The sequence below is a fragment of the Hylobates moloch genome, unplaced genomic scaffold (genome assembly GCF_009828535.3).
Source record: "Hylobates moloch isolate HMO894 unplaced genomic scaffold, HMol_V3 SCAFFOLD_9, whole genome shotgun sequence".
Lineage (NCBI taxonomy): Eukaryota > Metazoa > Chordata > Mammalia > Primates > Hylobatidae > Hylobates > Hylobates moloch.
In genome coordinates this window covers 125,116,045-125,133,356 of record NW_026652284.1, presented here as the reverse complement: position 1 = coordinate 125,133,356, position 17,312 = coordinate 125,116,045, and the positions used below count along the sequence as shown (strand labels likewise).

General features: G+C 46.1%; 1 protein-coding gene across 3 annotated transcripts in view; it reads left to right on the top strand.

Moving 5' to 3' along the window:
- The window catches only part of ZNF16 (zinc finger protein 16), a 75,388-nt gene that overhangs the window by 51,956 nt on the left and 6,120 nt on the right, over positions 1 to 17,312 (top strand). Inside the window, exons 1-3 of one of the 3 annotated variants that reach the window (XM_058443962.1) lie at positions 697 to 780; positions 3,606 to 3,674; positions 5,147 to 5,351. In XM_058443962.1, coding sequence (XP_058299945.1) covers positions 5,156 to 5,351 — 196 coding nt within the window. In that variant the 5' untranslated portion in view covers positions 697 to 780; positions 3,606 to 3,674; positions 5,147 to 5,155. Of the gene's footprint in view, positions 781 to 3,605; positions 3,675 to 5,146; positions 5,352 to 17,312 lie in introns of those variants that run through there. The other 2 variants (XM_058443961.1, XM_032760877.2) reach the window with 2 other exon arrangements.

Genomic DNA, 17,312 nt, shown 5'->3' with positions numbered 1-17,312 from the left:
GTGATCCTGGCTCACTGCAGCTGCACATTCCCCGGCTCGAGCAATCCGCCCACCTCAGCCTCCTGAGTAGCTGGGACTACAGGCACACACCATCACACCTGGCTAACTTTTGTATTTTTTGTAGAGATGGAGTCTCCCTATATTGCCCAGGCTGGTCTCAAACGCCTGGCCTCAAGCCATCCGCCCACCTCGGCCTCCCAAGTGCTGGAATTACAGGCGTGGGCCACCGCACCCAGCCTTATTTGTATTCTTTACGTCCAAGTGTACAATTCATTTCTGTATTACAAATGATCCATGCGCAATCTCACGAAAACATATTATCTACTGAAGGAATTTGAATTCTTCCATCTATCCATCTAATCACTTACTGATTGAATGATTCAGTTCTTCCAAAAAACGTATCCTTAGGTTTTTATCAAACTACAATCTGTTCCGATTCTGGGGGCCTGTGTATTAAAATCTCCCACTGCAACAGTATGTCCCATTATCTCTGCATTTCTAGTAGTGTCCCCTTTTCTTCAGTTGCTGCCTTGTTCAGTGCAGGGGTCCACTCTGAAAAACGGGGAACAGAAGGGTCTCTGGCCTCAGGGTTAGCGGGACCAGGTCTGGGGCTGAACCACAGAGTCGCCCCGGCCTCCCGCCGTCTAGAGAGGCTACGCTGTCCCAGACAGAACGAGCGGCGGGCCGGAATTCGGGGCGGGACTTCCGGGGATCAGCCGGCGTTGGCTGAGAAGCCTTCGTGCCGCGGTGCTGCCTCCCTTCCAAGCGCGACCGGTTGAGGTTAGTTCCGCGAAGCTCCACGCCTCAGACCCCGTGTCCAGTTGTCCCTGATGCCCCTGTGGTTGGGGCCCCAGGGGCCTCTCAGGGCTCAGGCGGGACGGTCAGAGAGATGGGGACCCCGGGCGGGGACGGAGCCGCGCTGGGGGTTGTGGGAGCGCCCCGGGGGACGAGGCGGGGGCTGGAGGTCAGAGCCTCTGGGGGCTGCCTCCGGGAGGGGGGTCTCCTGGGAAAGCCCGGGGTAAGGTCACCGCGAGGGGCCGAGCCAGGACTCCACCTGCAGGCTGGTGGCATTCCCGGGTGTCGATGCCACCATTCGAGCTCAGGCGGAGCGACGGAGTGAAGGGGTGGCCTGCCCCTCCACACCTGTAGGATATCTCGTCAGGTGGGATGAGAGACTGAGAAAAGAAATAAGACACAGAGACAAAGTACAGAGAAACAACAGTGGGCCCAGGAGACCGGCACTCAACATACCAAGGACCGGCACGAGCACCGGTCTCTGAGTTCCCTCAGTTTTTATTGATTATTATTTTCATTATCTCAGCAAGAGGATTGCGGTAGGAGAGCAGGGTGATAACAGGGAGAAGGTCAGCAAAAAAAACAGGTGAGCAAAAGAATCTGTGTCGTGTTTAAGGGGAGGTGCTATGCCTGGATGTGCACGTAGGCCAGATTTATGTTTCTCTCCGCGCAAACATTTCGGTGGAGTAAAGAATAACAAGGCAGCATTGCTGCAGACATGTCTCACCTCCCACCATAGGGCGGTTTTTCTCCTATCTCAGAGTTGAACAAATGTACAACCGGGTTTTATACTGAGACATTCAGTTCCCAGGGGCAGGCAGGAGACAGTGACCTTCCTCTGTCTCAACTGCAAGAGGCTTTCCTCTTTTACTAATCCACCTCAGCACAGACTGTTTACGGGTGTCGGGCTGGGGGATGGTCAGGTCTTTCTCATCCTACAAGGCCATGTTTCAGACTATCACATGGGGAGAAACCTTGGACAATACCCCGCTTTCCAAGGCAGAGGTCTCTGCGGCTTATCGCAGTGCATTGTGCCCCTGGTTTATTGAAACTAGAGAATGGCGATGACTTTTACCAAGTATACTGCTTGTAAACATTTTATTAACAAGACACATCCTGCACAGCCCTAGATCCCTTAAACATTGATTCCATACAACACATGTTTTTGTGAGCTCGAAGTTGTGGCAAAGTGGCTGGGGCAAAGTTACAAATTAACAGCATCTCAGCAAAGCAATTGTTCAAGGTACAGGTCAAAATGGAATTTCTTATGTCTTCCCTTTCTACATAGACACAGTAACAGTCTGATCTCTCTTTCTTTTCCCTACACCGGGCAGCAGTGCGATGGGGTGGTTCCCGGCGCGTGGGAGACAGGGTGGGTTCGCGGTTCCTGGTGTTCAATGTGAAGTTGGAGATGCACAGAGCAGAGCTGGGGGAGAAGGGGGGTTTCGCTCGGCCTCAGATGTCCTGCCTGGGAGGCCCAGTCAGTAGTGGAGTCGCTCTGCATGTGGAGGAGGTACTCTGGGAAGGGAGGAGAGTTTCGGCCAGTTCTCCCCCAAGGGGGAAGGTGCTGAGGGATCGGCCAGGGCACATCCTGTGGCTGCTTGCTGTGGGAGGGTGGTGGCTGGCTCTTCCAGTTGTCTGACTCCTGAAGAGCTGGCTTAGCCTTTAGCCAGGAGACTCCACTTCCAAGCTTGTTCAGGCTGTTGGCCGAACCTGTTTTTCTTGGGGTTGGTCCTCAGAAGTGCTGGCTGCCAGCCTGAGTGGCCCTTAGCTCTCCGAGGTCCTTCCACGTGGCCCTCAGATCCTTCTCAGGCTTTTAAGGGCTCATTTGATTACATTGGGTCCACCAGGGTAATTCACGTCCATAACCTTAATTCCCTCTGCAAAGTCCCTTTGGTATGTAGTGTAACATAAGCACAAGTACCAGAGATTAGGATATGGACCTGGGGGGGAGGGGGCATTTATTCTGTGTCCTGGTAAGCAAGATCCCACACATAATGAAGTGAGAAAAATAAGGTGTGAAACCATAGCATAGTTGGGTGTAATTTGTCATTAAAAGGCAAACGTATGTTTATATATTTGCTGTGTAAACCTAGATTAATCTGGAATGGTACACTAGAAACAAGGGAAACTGAGTGGATGTTTGGGGAATTTTTCACCATAAATCCGTCTTACCTTTTAAATTTTGAGGTGACTGTGCCCCGATTCAGAAACAATGAGAATTTAAAGTATTTTTAAATAAAATGAACTAAATAAATATTGCAGATTATTACAGCACCCCTTGGATGGGGAGAGGTTTCCCTCGAGGAAACTGGGCACCTGCACTGTAAGGGCAGGCAGATGCAGTCACTGAGGGCCTTGTCACCCCCATCCCCCATATCTCCTCCATTTCTGCTGCCACATGGTAGGCACCTTAGTGCTGTATCTGCTTAGAATCTCATCTCCCACCATTCCTCTGAGCACCCTGCCAAGTTAATCTTGAGATATTAGTTTTGTCTCTCCTGACACAGAAATGTGGCCAGTGCTTCACCTTCATCTGACAGCCAAGGCCCCTTATCATTGGTCCATACTGACCATTCCTGTGAGCTCTGTTCATATCTCCTTGCCTTCTCCCTCTAGCTTTTCCCTACACTTGTCCTCTGACCTTTTCACCCAGACCACTAGTTGTGCATTCCTCCTTGATAGTGATCTGAGTCCAGGAGCACCACCCAGCCCTTCTTTCTTCCCCACATAGCCTATGGGTGACACCTACCATCATCTTGACTCCCTGCACCATCCTTCTGCCACCTTTCCTCACATCACCTTTGCAGATCCCCTTGACCACACCCTCATTCTCAGCTGGTGCTCATGAAGGACAGAAGAGTCAATGTCAGTACAATGTGAGTGAAGTGCTGAGGTATGTCAGTGCTCCCAGTGGGCACCCGGGCAGGGTATGATGCATTTACACAGTGAGGGGGTAGTGGGAATCAGTAACGTGGTCCATGTGAGGAACCCATCATGCCTCCACATGGGAGTGTCCTCTCTCCTGCTCACAGGGAGTAGTTAGGACTGGAGACGAGCCCAAGTTTGTGAGTCTTAACAAGGGTGTTGATGCCTCAAGACTGGACATAATCACCAAGGAAGTTAGTGGCAGTGCAGAAGTACACACTGGGATGCCAATATGAAATGGGGAATGAGAGGCTAGGAGGGAGTAGCTGGTGCAGTGGGAGAACGTCCCAGGCAAGTAAAGATGGGAACACCTGCTGTGGATGCTGCCAGGATGGTGCAACTCAGACAGAATTGACCACTAGGATTGGTAGGCGTTGACACATAATGATGATATGTGGGGCTGCAGCACAGGCTGCCCCTGGCTGCTCACCCTTTGGAGCTGCTGTTCTCCCACTCTAGGTGGGTCTGGTATGCCCAGCTTCAGAGCATTCTGAATGTCAGCAACAAAGAGTGAGAAGAGTGGCCACAGCAGGATACAGGCCCACAGCAGGGTACAGGCCCACAGCAGGACACAGGCCCACAGCAGGACACAGGCCCACAGCAGGACACAGCCCCACAGCAGGACACAGGCCCACAGCAGGACACAGCCCCACAGCAAGACACAGCCCCACAACAGGACACAGCCCCACAGCAGGACACAGGCACAGCAGGACACAGCCACACAGCAGGACACAGCCCCACAGCAGGACACAGCCCCACAGCAGGACACAGGCCCAACAGCAGGACACAGGCCCACAGCAAGACACAGCCCCACAGCAGGACACAGGCACAGCAGGACACAGGCCCACAGCAGGGTGCAGGCCCACAGCAGGACACAGGCCCACAGCAGGGTACAGGCCCACAGCAGGACACAGCCCCACAGCAGGATACAGGCACAGCAAGACACAGGCCCAACAGCAGGACACAGCCCCACAGCAGGAAGGACACAGGCCCACAGCAGGACACAGCCCCACAGCAGTACACAGGCCCACAGCAGGACACAGCCCCACAGCAGGATACAGGCCCCACAGAGGTACACAAGCTCTATAGCAGGATACAGACCCTGTGGGGGCTGCCCTCCTAGCATGGCAGGCCTGGGCACAGTGACCCCACTTTTCCTTAGGGTCATCATCTTGCCCCTTTGTACCTGTGGCCCTGGCTTGTGAGTCTGTGTCTCCATGGCTGACTCCCTCTTTTTGGGTCCAAGATCAGGGAACATAGCATCAGCTCCTGAGACCTAGCAGCACTGGGCCCTCTTCAGGTCTTGGGCTGCAAGGGTGGAGGAAGAAACCCTGGCCTGATGGGAGGGTGAATCCCTAGAGCTAGCCTGTCTGTATACTCACCTGTGTTCTGTATACTCACCTGTGTTCTTGCCGGTCTTCAGGTCCTAATCATGCCCAGCCTCAGAACTCGCCGTGAGGAGGCAGAGATGGAGCTCTCAGCTCCAGGACCATCCCCTTGGACCCCTGCAGCCCAGGCCCATGTGAGTGATGCTCCTGCTGTGACCCACCCTGGATCTGCAGCCTGTGGTACCCCCTGCTGTAGTGATACTGAGCTGGAAGCCATCTGCCCTCACTATCAGCAGCCAGGTACTTTAAGAACAGTTCTCCACTGGTGCCCTTATTCTGGGGAAGTGATGTCCAAGGAACCCTGTGCTTACCCCTAGGAGGCATCTGTGTCATCACAGGTGGGGAGGGTGAGGGGGGTACTCTGACTCAAGGAGCCAAGGCTGGATGTCAGCAAGGAAGTTGACCTGGCCTGGCCCCTGGCACCTTGAGCAGAACTGTGATTTCACCACTTGACATAAAGAGGTATGACATGATGGCCACCAGGGTCCTTTGATTTGCCCTATACTCCTGACCCCTTCCCAATTCAACAACCAGGCTAGTGGCAGCCCCCTCCCCTCAGGACTCTACTCTGGTCCAGGCCTTTGTACTATGGTTACCCATACATTTGGCCATCTAAAGCCTAGGAAGAAAAGCTGAGGAGTTTCTTGTGGGGAAATAAAGGCATTCAAAAGCACCCTTGGACTGGGTGTGGTGGCTCATACCTATAATCTGCGCACTTTGAGAGGCCAAGGCAGGAGGATTGTATGAGGCCAGGAGTTCAGGACCAGGCAGTATAGCATGGCAGGACCCTATCTCTACTAAAAAATTAAGAAAGGCTGGGCATGATGACTCTTGCCTGTAATCCCAGCACTCTGAGAGGCCGAGGCGGGCAGATTGCTTGAGGCTAGGAGTTTGAGACCAGCATGGCCAACACGGTAAAACCCTGTCTCTACTAAAAGTACAAAAATCAGCCAGGTGTGGTGGCACATACCTGTAATCCCAGCTACTTGGGAGGCTGAAGCACAAGAATTGCTTGAACCTGGTAGGCGGGGGTCTCAGTGAGCTAAGATCATGCCACTGCACTCTAGCCTGAGCAATTGGAGTGAGGCTCTGTCTCAGAAAAAAAATAATAAATTTGAAAAAAAAAAAAAGCACCTGTATATTTTGGGGACTCCAGGAAGTCACATGCATGCTCAGGACTGGATGTGTGCTCAGAAAAGACCTGTTAAGACCATAAGCTTTCTCAAAAACTCTGGCTAATCTCTAGGCTCACTGAAGGCAGTCAACTCAGAAAGAGTTGTAAACAGTGTTTAAAAAGTACCCAACACAAAGTCAATCCACAAAGACTGAGAGAAGTGTTTTGTTTTTATTTTTCTCTTGATATTCAAAGAAATCTCTGTCAAAACACTAGTTGAACACAAGCTAAAGAAAAAGACTTCAGTGACTGTACTCGACAAAGAATAGTCTTTGGAAAAATAGTTTGGAAAAGTCACTAAATGAACATGTGACTCTAGTCTTCAACAGTCAAAAACAGCAAAGCCTGGGCGGGGGGGATACCACATTTTAATATTCAGTTGTGAAGTTTTTAACAAAGCAAAAATCATGAAGCATATAACGAAGCAAGAAAATATGTCCCATTCAAAGGAAAAAAGTAAACTGACAGAAAGTGTCCTGGAGAAAGCACAGACATTGGACTTAAGTAGACAAAAACTTTAAATCAGCTGCCTCAAATATGCTCAGAGAGGTGAGAGAAACCATAGAGAACTAGGCCAGGCATGGTGGCTCACGCCTGTAATCCCAGCACTTTGGGAGGCCAAGGCAGGTGGATCATGAGGTCAGGAGATCGTGACCATCCTGGCTAACATGGTGAAACCCCATCTCTACTAAAAATACAAAAAATTAGCCAGGTGTGGTGGCGGGTGCCTGTAGTCCCAGCTACTCTGGAGCCTGAGGCAGGAGAATGGCATGAACCTGGGAGGCAGAGCATGCAGTGAGCTGAGATCACACCACTGCACTCCAGCCTGGGTGACAGAGCAAGACTCCGCCTCAAGAAAGAAAAAAGAAACCATAGAGAACTAAAAGAACCCGGAAAATGATGTGTGAACAAAATGAAAATATCAATAAGAAATACAAATCGTAAAAGAAACATAGAAAGTCTGGAACTAAAAAATGAAGTGGAAATTTTGCTAGAGGGTTTCAGCAGTAGATTTGAGCAGGCAGAAAAATCGGCAAACTTGAAGATAGGACAATTGAAATCATTCAGTCTGAGGAGAAAAAAGATCTAAGAAAAGTGAACTTACTGCCTGGGCGTGGTGGCTCACGCCTGTCATCCCAGCACTTTGGGAGGCCAAGGCAAGCAGATCACTTGAGGTCAGGAGATCAAGAGCATCTTGGCCAACATGGTGAAACCCTGTCTCTACTGAAAATATAAAAATCAGCTGGGTGTGGTAGTGCATGCGTGTAGTCTCAGCTACTCTGGAGGCTGAGGCAGGAGAATTGCTTCAACCGGGGAGGTAGAGGTTGCATTGAGCCGAAATTGTGCCACTGTACTCCAGCCTAGGTGACGGAGTGAGACTCTGTCTCAAAAAAAAGAAGAAAAGTGAACTTAATGGACCATGAGACACCATCAAGTAGACCAACATTCATAGTAGGGATGTTCAAGAAGGAAAAGAGTAGAGAAGGGGATGGAAAAAATATTTGAAGAAATAATGCCTGAGAGTATCCCAAATGTGATGAAAGACATGTGTACACATGCAAGCAGTTCAACAAACTGAGTAGAGTCTGTTTAAAGTGATCCACACCAGGTCTCTTTGTCATCAAATTGTTGAAATACAAGGAATCTTGAAAGCAGCAATAGAGGAGACCTATCACTGAAGAAGGGGTTCTGGGTAAGATTTCTAGCCAGTTTTTCATCAGAACCCATGGAGGTTGGAAGGCAGTGGGACAGCTTAGTTAAACTTCTAAGAGGGGGAAAAAAAACCTGTCAACTAAGAATTCTGTTATCGGCCGGGCGCAGTGGCTCACGCTTGTAATCCCAGCACTTTGGGAGGCCGAGGCGGGCGGATCACGAGGTCAGGAGATCGAGACCACGGTGAAACCCCGTCTCTATTAAAAATACAAAAAATTAGCCGGGTGTGGTGGCGGGCGCCTGTAGTCCCAGCTACTCGGAGAGGCTGAGGCAGGAGAATGGCGTGAACCCGGGAGGCGGAGCTTGCAGTGAGCCGAGATTGTGCCACTGCACTCCAGCCTGGGCGACAGAGCAAGACTCCGTCTCAAAAAAAAAAAAAAAAAAAAAAGAATTCTGTTATCTGGCAAAATTATTCTTCAAAATGAAGGAGAAACTAAAACATATCCAGATAGATAAAAGCTGAGGAAGCTTGTTACAAATAGACTGCCCCACAAGAAATGCTTTTAAAGGGAGTTCTAAAGGTTGAAATGAAAGAACACTAGACAGGAACTCAAAGCCATACAAAAATAAAGACCTCCAGTAAACGTAACGACATAGGTAAGTATAAAAGTTAGTATCCCTGTATTTTGGTTTCTAAGTACACTTTGTATTAGGTTGGTGCAAAATTAATTGTGGTTTTTGCCATTACATATTTCCTAAGTGATTTAAAGGACAAATGCATAAAAGGTCTGCATTATAAGTCTATGTTTTTTACCCCATTATGTATAAAGATGTAATCTGTGATGACAACAACGTAAAGGGGGTAACATCTGTAGAGAAGCAAAGATTTTGTATGTTCCTGTGGTTAAACTGGTATAAATTGTTTTAGGATATTAGAACGTTCATTGCAATCATCATGGTAATCACTAAGAAAATATCTTAAAAATGGGCTTGACGCAGTGGCTCACACCTGTAATCACAGCACTTTGGGAGGCCAAGGCAGGCAGATCACCTGAGGTCAGGAGTTTGAGACCAACCTGGCCAACATGGCGAAACCTCATCGCTACTAAAAATACAAAAATTAGCCAGGCGTGGTTGTAAATCCCAGCTACTCAGGAGGCTAGGCAGGAGAATCACTTGAACCCAGGAGGCAGAGGTTGAACTCAGGCACAGGCATGAGATTGTGCCACTGCACTCCAGCCTGGGTGACAGAGCAAAACTCCACCTCAAAAAAAAATCTTAAAAATGGGCTGGGCACGGTGGCTCATGCCTGTAATCCCAGCACGTTGGGAGGCCGAGGCGGGCAGATCACGAGGTCAGGAGATCGAGACCATCCTGGCTAACACAGTAAAACCGTGTCTCTACTAAAAATACAAAAAAATTAGCCGGGCATGGTGGCGGGCACCTGTAGTCCCAGCTACTCGGGAGGCTGAGGCAGGAGAATGGTGTGAACCCGGGAGGCGGAGCTTGCAGTGAGCCTAGATCGTGCCACTGCACTCCAGCCTGGGCGACAGAGTGAGACTCCATCTCAAAAAAAAAAAAATCTTAAAAATAGACACAAGAGGTCAGGTGCGGTGGCTCACACCTGTAATCCTGGCACTTTGAGGGGCTGAGGTGGACAGATCATGAGGTCAGGAGATTGAGACCATCCTGGCTAACACAGTGAAACCCCATCTCTACTAAAAATACAAAAAATTAGCCGGGCACGATGGCACCCGCCTGTAGTCCCAGCTACTTGGGAGGCTGAGACAGGAGAATCCCTTGATCCTGGGAGGTGGAGGTTGCAGTAAGCCGAGACCGTGCCACTGCACTCCAGCATGGGCGACAGAGTGAGACTGTCTCAAAAAAAAAAAAGTGGACACAAGAAGTAAGGCAAGAATTAAAATGGTACACTACAAAAAAGGTAATACATAAGAATACAGCAGTAGAGGAATTGAGGAACAAAAAGGTAAAAGATTTATCAAAAACAAATAAAATGGCAGAAGTCGTTCCTTTTTAGTAATTACATGTGAAGTCTCCAGTCAAAAGGCAAATATTGACAGAATGTGTAAGAAAGCATGGTCCAACTATATGCCACAAGAGGCTTTAGATTCAAAGACACAATAAGTTTAAAGTGAAAGGTGGAAAAATATTCCATGCAGAGAATAACCAAAAGAAAGCTTAGGTGACTATACCAATATTAGACAAAATAGATGACAAATAAGGACAGTATATATTTATAAAAGGGCAGAGTCATCAAGAAGATGCGGCAATTATAAGCAGATGCACATCAGAAAAAAAGAGCTCCAAACTATCTGAAACAGACATAGACAGATTGGAAGAGAGAAATAGCTCTATAGTAATAGAGACTTCAGTATTCCACTTTGAAAAATGGATAGAACATCTAGACAGAAGATCATTAAGGAAATAGGGGATTTGTATAGCGCTATAAACCAACTAGACCTAATGGACATCACTGTGGTCTAAATGTTTGTGCCTCTCCCCCAACCCCCTCCCCTCTCTGTTCATATCTTGAAATCTAATCCACAGTGTGTCATTATTAAGAGGTGGGGCCTTTGGGAGGTGACTAGGTCGTGAGAGCAGAGCCCTGTGAATGGGATTATCCCCTTATAAGAGGCCTGAGGGAGCTTGTTAGCTTCTTTTCTTGCCCTTCTACCATGTGAATACACATAGAAGGCAATACCTAGGAGGAACAACCTCTCATCAGGCAGTGAATCCACTGGCACCTTGATCTTGAACTTCCCAACCTCCAGAACTGTGAGCAATAAATTTCTGTTGTTTATAAATTATCCAGTCTAATGTATCTTGTTACAGTAGCCCAAATGGGCTAAGGCAGAAGTATATAAAGCACTCCATTCAGAAAAGAAGATATACATTCTTCTTAAGTGTACATGTAACACAAACCATATGTTAGACCACAAAACAAGTCTCAATAAATTTAAAAAGATTGAAATTACACAAAGTATCTTCTCCGACCAGTAACAGTGGGGAAACTGGAAAGTTTACAAATGTATAGAAATAAAATAACCAATGGATCAAAGACAAAATCAGACAGACAATACCTGCAGACAAATGAATGACAACACAACATACCAAAACTTATGGGATGCAGTGAAGGCAATGTCAGAAGGGAAATTTATAGCAGTAAACACCTTTGTTAAAAAGGAAGAGAGAGGCCAGGTGTGACTGAGAGGCTGAGGTGGGTGGATCGCTTAAGCCCAGGAGTTCAAGACCAGCCTGGGCAACATGGTTGAGACCCCGTCTCTACTAAGAATATAGAAAATTAGCTAGGCATGGTTGCTTGTGCCTGTAGTCCTAGTTACTTTGGAGGCTGAGGTAGGAGGATCACCTAAGCTTAGGAAGTTGAGGCTGCAGTGAGCTGAGATCGATCATGCCACTGCATTCCAGCCTGAGCAATGTGAGACCCTGTCTCAAAGGAGGAAAGAAAGATATAAATCAGATTTAAAAGTATACATTTTTAAAGGACTACAAAAGAAGAGCAAATAAAATCCAAAGCTAGCAGCAGGAAGAAAAAAGTAAGGATTAGAACAGAATTAAATGAAATAGAGTAGAAAATGGAATTGACAAAATCAAACGTTGCTTTTGTGAAAAGATAAAGTTGATAAACCTTTACTTAGATTGATTAAACAAAAAGACACAAATAACTAAAATCAGAAGTGGAAGTGGGGACATTACTAGTGACCTTACAAAAATAAAAAGAGAATATTGTGACTAATTGTACACCAACAAATTAGATAACCCAGATGAAAGGGACAAATCAATAGAAACATACAAATTCCTAAAACTGACTCAAACATAGGTAGAAAATCAGAACAGACCTCTAACAGAGATTGAGTTAGTAATAAAAACTCCCAATAAAATAAAGTCCAGGACCACAATGGCTTTTATTTATTTATTTATTTATTTTTATTTATTTTTATTTTTTTTTTTTTGAGATGGAGTCTCACTCTGTTCCTCAGGCTGGAGTGCAGTGGCATGATCTCAGTTCACTGTGACCTCTGCCTCCTGGGTTCAAGCATTTCTCCTGTCTCAGCCTCCTGAGTAGCTGGGACTACAGGCATGTGCCACTATGCCCGGCTAATCTTTTGTATTTTTAGTAGAGACCACGTTCCCCAGGCTGGTCTCAAACTCTGAGCTCAGGCAGTCCACCCACCTCAGCCTCCCAGAGTGCTAGCATTACAGACTGAGCCACTGTGCCTGGCCCAAAATGGATTTAAAGGTGAATTTAATGAATTAATACCAAACCTTCGCAAACTCTTCCAAAGGAGGAGAGAACACTTCCTAATTCTATAAGGTCAACATTACACTGATTCCAAAGCCAGATGAAGATATGGCTTGAAGACAAGAAAAGAAAATTACAAACCAGTATCCTATATGGCTAGAGATATAAAACTCCCAAGAAAGAAATAGAAAACTGAATCCAACAGCATATGACCAAGTGGGATTTAACCCAGGATATAAGGGTGGTTCAACATAAGAAAACCTAGTGTTGTAATTCCTCACATTAATAGAACGAAGGAGAAAAACTATGATCATCTCAATTTGTGCAACTAAGACATTTGACAAAATCTAACACTTTCACAATTAAAGAAAAAAAGCATTCATAAAACTTGTAATGGAAGGGGACCTCCTGAACATGATAAAGGGCATTTGTGAAAACCCTCAAGCTGACATCATACACAGTAGTGAAGAACAAAACTTTTCCCCTAAGGTTGGGAACAAGACAAACATGCCGCTATGCAGCCTTGTATTGCAAGTTCTAACCAGAACAGTTAGTCAAGAAAAAGAAATAAAAGACATCCAGCTGGGAAATGAAGTTAAATTCTTTTTCCATAAGATGTGACTCCATGTATATGAAATCCAAAAGAACCCACAAAAAAGCTACTAGAGCTAATAAACAAATCCAGGAAAGTCGCAGCAACTGACCAACTCACAAAATCAGTTGTTTCTATATACCAGCCATGAACAGTGCGAAAAGGAAATGAAGGAAGGAATTCCATATACAATAGCATCAATAGGAAAAATTAAAACCTAGGACTAAATTTGACCAAGGAGATTTAAGATTCGTTCACTGAAAACTGCAAAACATTGCGGAAAGGAATTAAAGAAATCACAAATAAATAAAAGGCATCATGTGTTCATGAATTGGAAGACAATATTAATCGTCAAAACTACCTAGAGTGTTCTACAGATTCAATGCAATTCCTGTCAAAATTACAATGGCCTTTTTTTTGCAGAAACAAAAGATGATCCTCAAATTCATATGAAGTTACAAAGAGCCCTGGGTAGCCAAAACAGTCATGAAAAATAACAAAGTCAGAGGACTTAGACTTGCCACTTTCAAAACTTGCTACAAAGCTGCAGTAATCAAAACAATGTGGTACTGGCACAAAGACATACAGACTAGTGGAATCAAATTGAAAGTCCAGAAATAAACCCACACATATGTGGCAGGTGGATTTTCAACAAGGGTACCAAGACCTTTCAATCAATGAGAAAAGACAGCCCTTCTGCAAATGGTGCTGGGACAAGTAGATATCCAAATGTAAAAGAATGAAGTTGGGGCCGGATGTGGTGGCTCATGCCTGTAATCCCAGGACTTTGGAAGTCCAAGGTGAGAGGATCACTTGAGGCCAGGAGTTTGAGACCAGCCTGGGCAACATAGCAAGACTCTGTCTCTACAAAAAAATACAAAAAGATAGCCAGGTGTGGTGGTGCCTACTCCAGTGGTGCTGAGGCAGGAGGATCACTTTAGCCCAACAGCTCAAGGCTACAGTCAGCTCTGATCACCACTGCACTCCAGCTTAAACAGCAAAGCAAGACCCTGTCTCAAAAAATGAGTGAAGTTGAACCCCTACCTTATGCCATATACAAAAATTAACTCCAAATAGATCAACAACCTAAATATAAGAGCTAACAACTCTAAAATTCTTAGAAGAAAGTGTAGGGGTAAATCTTCCCAATCTTGGATTTGGCAATGGATTCCTAGATATGGCACCAAAGCATGAGCAACAAAATAAAAAAATAAGTAAATTGGACTTCATCAAAATTTAAAACTTGAATATCAAAATATATTATCAAGAAAGTGAAAAGAAGCCGGGTGTGGTGGCTCAGCCTGTTATCCCAGCACTTTGGGAGGCTAAGGCAGGCAGATCACCTGATGTCAGGAGTTTGAGACCAGCCTGGCCAATATGGCGAAACCCTGTCTCTACTAAAAATACAAAAATTAGCTGGGCATGGTGGCATGCGCCTGTAGTTCCAGCTACTCTGGAGGCTTTTGCTTGAACCCAGGAGGCAGAGGTTGCAGTGAGCCAAGATCGCACCAGTGTACTCCAGCCTGGGTGACAGAGCAAGAATCTGTCTCAAAAAAAAAAAAGAAAGAAAGAAAGAGAAAAAAGCATCCTGCAGATTGGGAGGAAATCTGCAAATCATATTTTTGATAAGGGTGTAGTATGTAGAATATGTAAAGAAGTCTTCTCAACAACAAAACACAAGCAACCAAATTTAAAAACGGGCAAAGGGCTGGGAATGGTGGCTCACACCTGTATTCCCAGCACTTTGGGAGGCTGAGGCGGGCAGATCACTTGAGGTCAGGAGTTCAAGACCATCCTGGCCAACATGGTGAAACCTTGTCTCTACTAAAAATACAAAACCTAGCTGGGAGTAGTGGCATGCACCTGTAATCCCAGGTACTCAGGAAGTGGAGGTTGCAGTGAGCCAAGATCATGCCACTGCACTCCAGCCTGGGTGACAGAGCAAGACTCCGTCTCATAAATAAATAAATAAATAAATAAATAAAGGGCAAAGAACTTGCATAAATGTTTCTCCAAAGAAAACATATGAATGGCTAACAAGCAAAAGAAAAGATGCTTAACATCATTAGTCATTAGAGAAATGCAGATCAAAACCATAATGAGATTACTATTTCACATTCATTAGGATGTCTATAATCAAAAAACCAAAAGATAAAAGAGGATGTGGAGAAATTGGTATCCTTATACATCACTGGCTGGAATGTAAAATGGCACAACTACTCTGAAAAATAATTTGGTGGTTCCTCAAAAGTTTGAACATAGTACTACTCCTAGATATATACTCAAAATAATTGAAGACACGTACTCAAACAAGTACATGTATATCACGTTCACAGCAGTAGTACTCATGATAGCCAAAAGGTACAAACAGCCCAAATGTCTGTCAATGGATGAATGATTAATTGTGGTGTCTACATACAAACGAGTATAATTTAGCCATGAAAAGGAAGCTCTGTACATGCTACACACAGATGAACCTCCAAAACCTGCCAAGTGAAAGAAGCCAGACACAAAAGGTCACATACTATGTAATTCCATTTGTATGAAATATCCAGAATAGGTAAATTCATAGAGAAAGAATACAGATTAGTGGTTGCCAGGGCCTGGAGGGAGAGGAAGATGGGGATAAACTGCTCAATGGGTAAGAGGTTTTACTTTGGAGTGATGGGAATGTTTTGAAAATAGAGGCAGTGGTCGCATAACATTATAAATGTACTAAATGCCACCGTTCGTTTTAGAATGATTTTATGTTATGTTCATTTCACCTCAGTAAATTTCTAAATCAAATGAAAACAACTTGCTGTAGGAGATGAAGAAGTAAGGAGCGTCCCATCTGAGTGTGAGGTGCCTCTAGGGTCTGTTCAACACACAGCCCAGCCGAGGCACTGACGGAGGTCATGGTGCAACCACTGATGCATCACAGCCACACTCGGCATTCACACAAGCATGGTTTATGACTTGGGTAATTATCCAAGCTGTTCCACAAACCTGGAGGTCACTCATCGTAAAAGTCTTTAATCATAAAGATGTTTCCTCTTCACAAAGGTGTGTTTTGTTCTGGAAGGATTCAGAGCCCTTGTTCTTTTTTCCAATTGGGTGACAGAGTACAGTGCAAGCAACAGTATTTGCTTTCAAATCTTTTTCTTCACCTTTAAGCCCAAATTTTACTGACTTTTTAAAAAGATTTTCTTTGGCCGGTCATGATGGCTCACGCCTGTAATCCCAGCAGTCTGGGAGGCCGAGGGGGGTGGATCAGCTGAGGTCAGGAGTTCGAGACCAGCCTGACCAACATGGAGAAACCCTGTCTCTACTAAAAATACAACAAAATTTAGCTGGGCATGGTGGCGCATCCCTGTAATCCCAGCTATTCGGGAGGCTGAGGCGGGAGAATTGCTTGAACCCAGGAGGCAGAGGTTGCAGTGAGCTGAGATGGTGCCATTGCACTCAAGCCTGGGTTATAAGAGCCAAACTCTGTCTTAAAAAAATTCTTAAAAGAAAATAAAATTTTTTATTTTGTATTTCCTTTCTATAGAGGAACTCATTTTTTTCCCACAGTTCTTATATTACAGAAAAGAATTACATTGAATTTAGTCAGTCCAAAAAGTGATCTCTCACTATTCTCTCCTACAGAATTCACCTTTAGTTCCTGTCTCAATAAAAAATTTTGATCTATCTGAACAGTGGCTTGGGCCAGACAACCCATTCCTCATGGTCGCCATCTCCTCGTCCACACCAGTGACATCTCATCTCGGCCGGAGGTCACCAAATCCAGCTAGTGGGCTGGTTTTTATGTCCTGCAAGCTAAGAATGGTTTTGAGGTGTTTTTTAAGGGTTTTAAAAACAACCAAGAAGACCATATGACAGAGATCATACCGCCATAACACGTAACACAGCTCCTCTCTGACCCTTCACAGAAGTACCTTCCTGACTCCTGTCTGTGTTGTTGCCACAGCCTTCTTCATCCTTCCCTGGGTCACTTCTCCACACAGCCAGAAGAGGGCAAGGGTTGCCCAAGTCAGGGTCTTGGCAGGGGCAGAGGATGGGGGACAGCGAGTCCCAGGACATCCCTGTCAGGGCTGAAGACTTCTGTCCAGACCTCACCTGTCCCAGCAGCCCCCATTCCTCCTTGCTCCTGGGAGCGCAGCAGCATGTAGATGCCATGTTTCCCAGACACCCCCTGGATCCAGGGCTGGGGCTTCTGACGTGGAGAGCTGAAACTTGTGGGGGACATTGGGGAAGCCCCTGCAGCCCATGTGGAGTGTATAACAGCAGGCCTGCCAAAGGGCAGCAGGGTGGTAAAGAAAGGCACTCACATCTGTGTGCTGGCACGTAGGGCAGCTTTGTAGGAGAGGAGAGTCCTGATCCCAGACTCCAGCAAGCAGGGAGCTGCAAGAGGGTGTTCTGGCTGAAAGCGGTACAGCACGATGTGTCTGCACCACAGGTGTCAAGTGACCTAACATGAAGTGTCACCAAGAGACACGTGGGTGCAGTGGGCAGAGG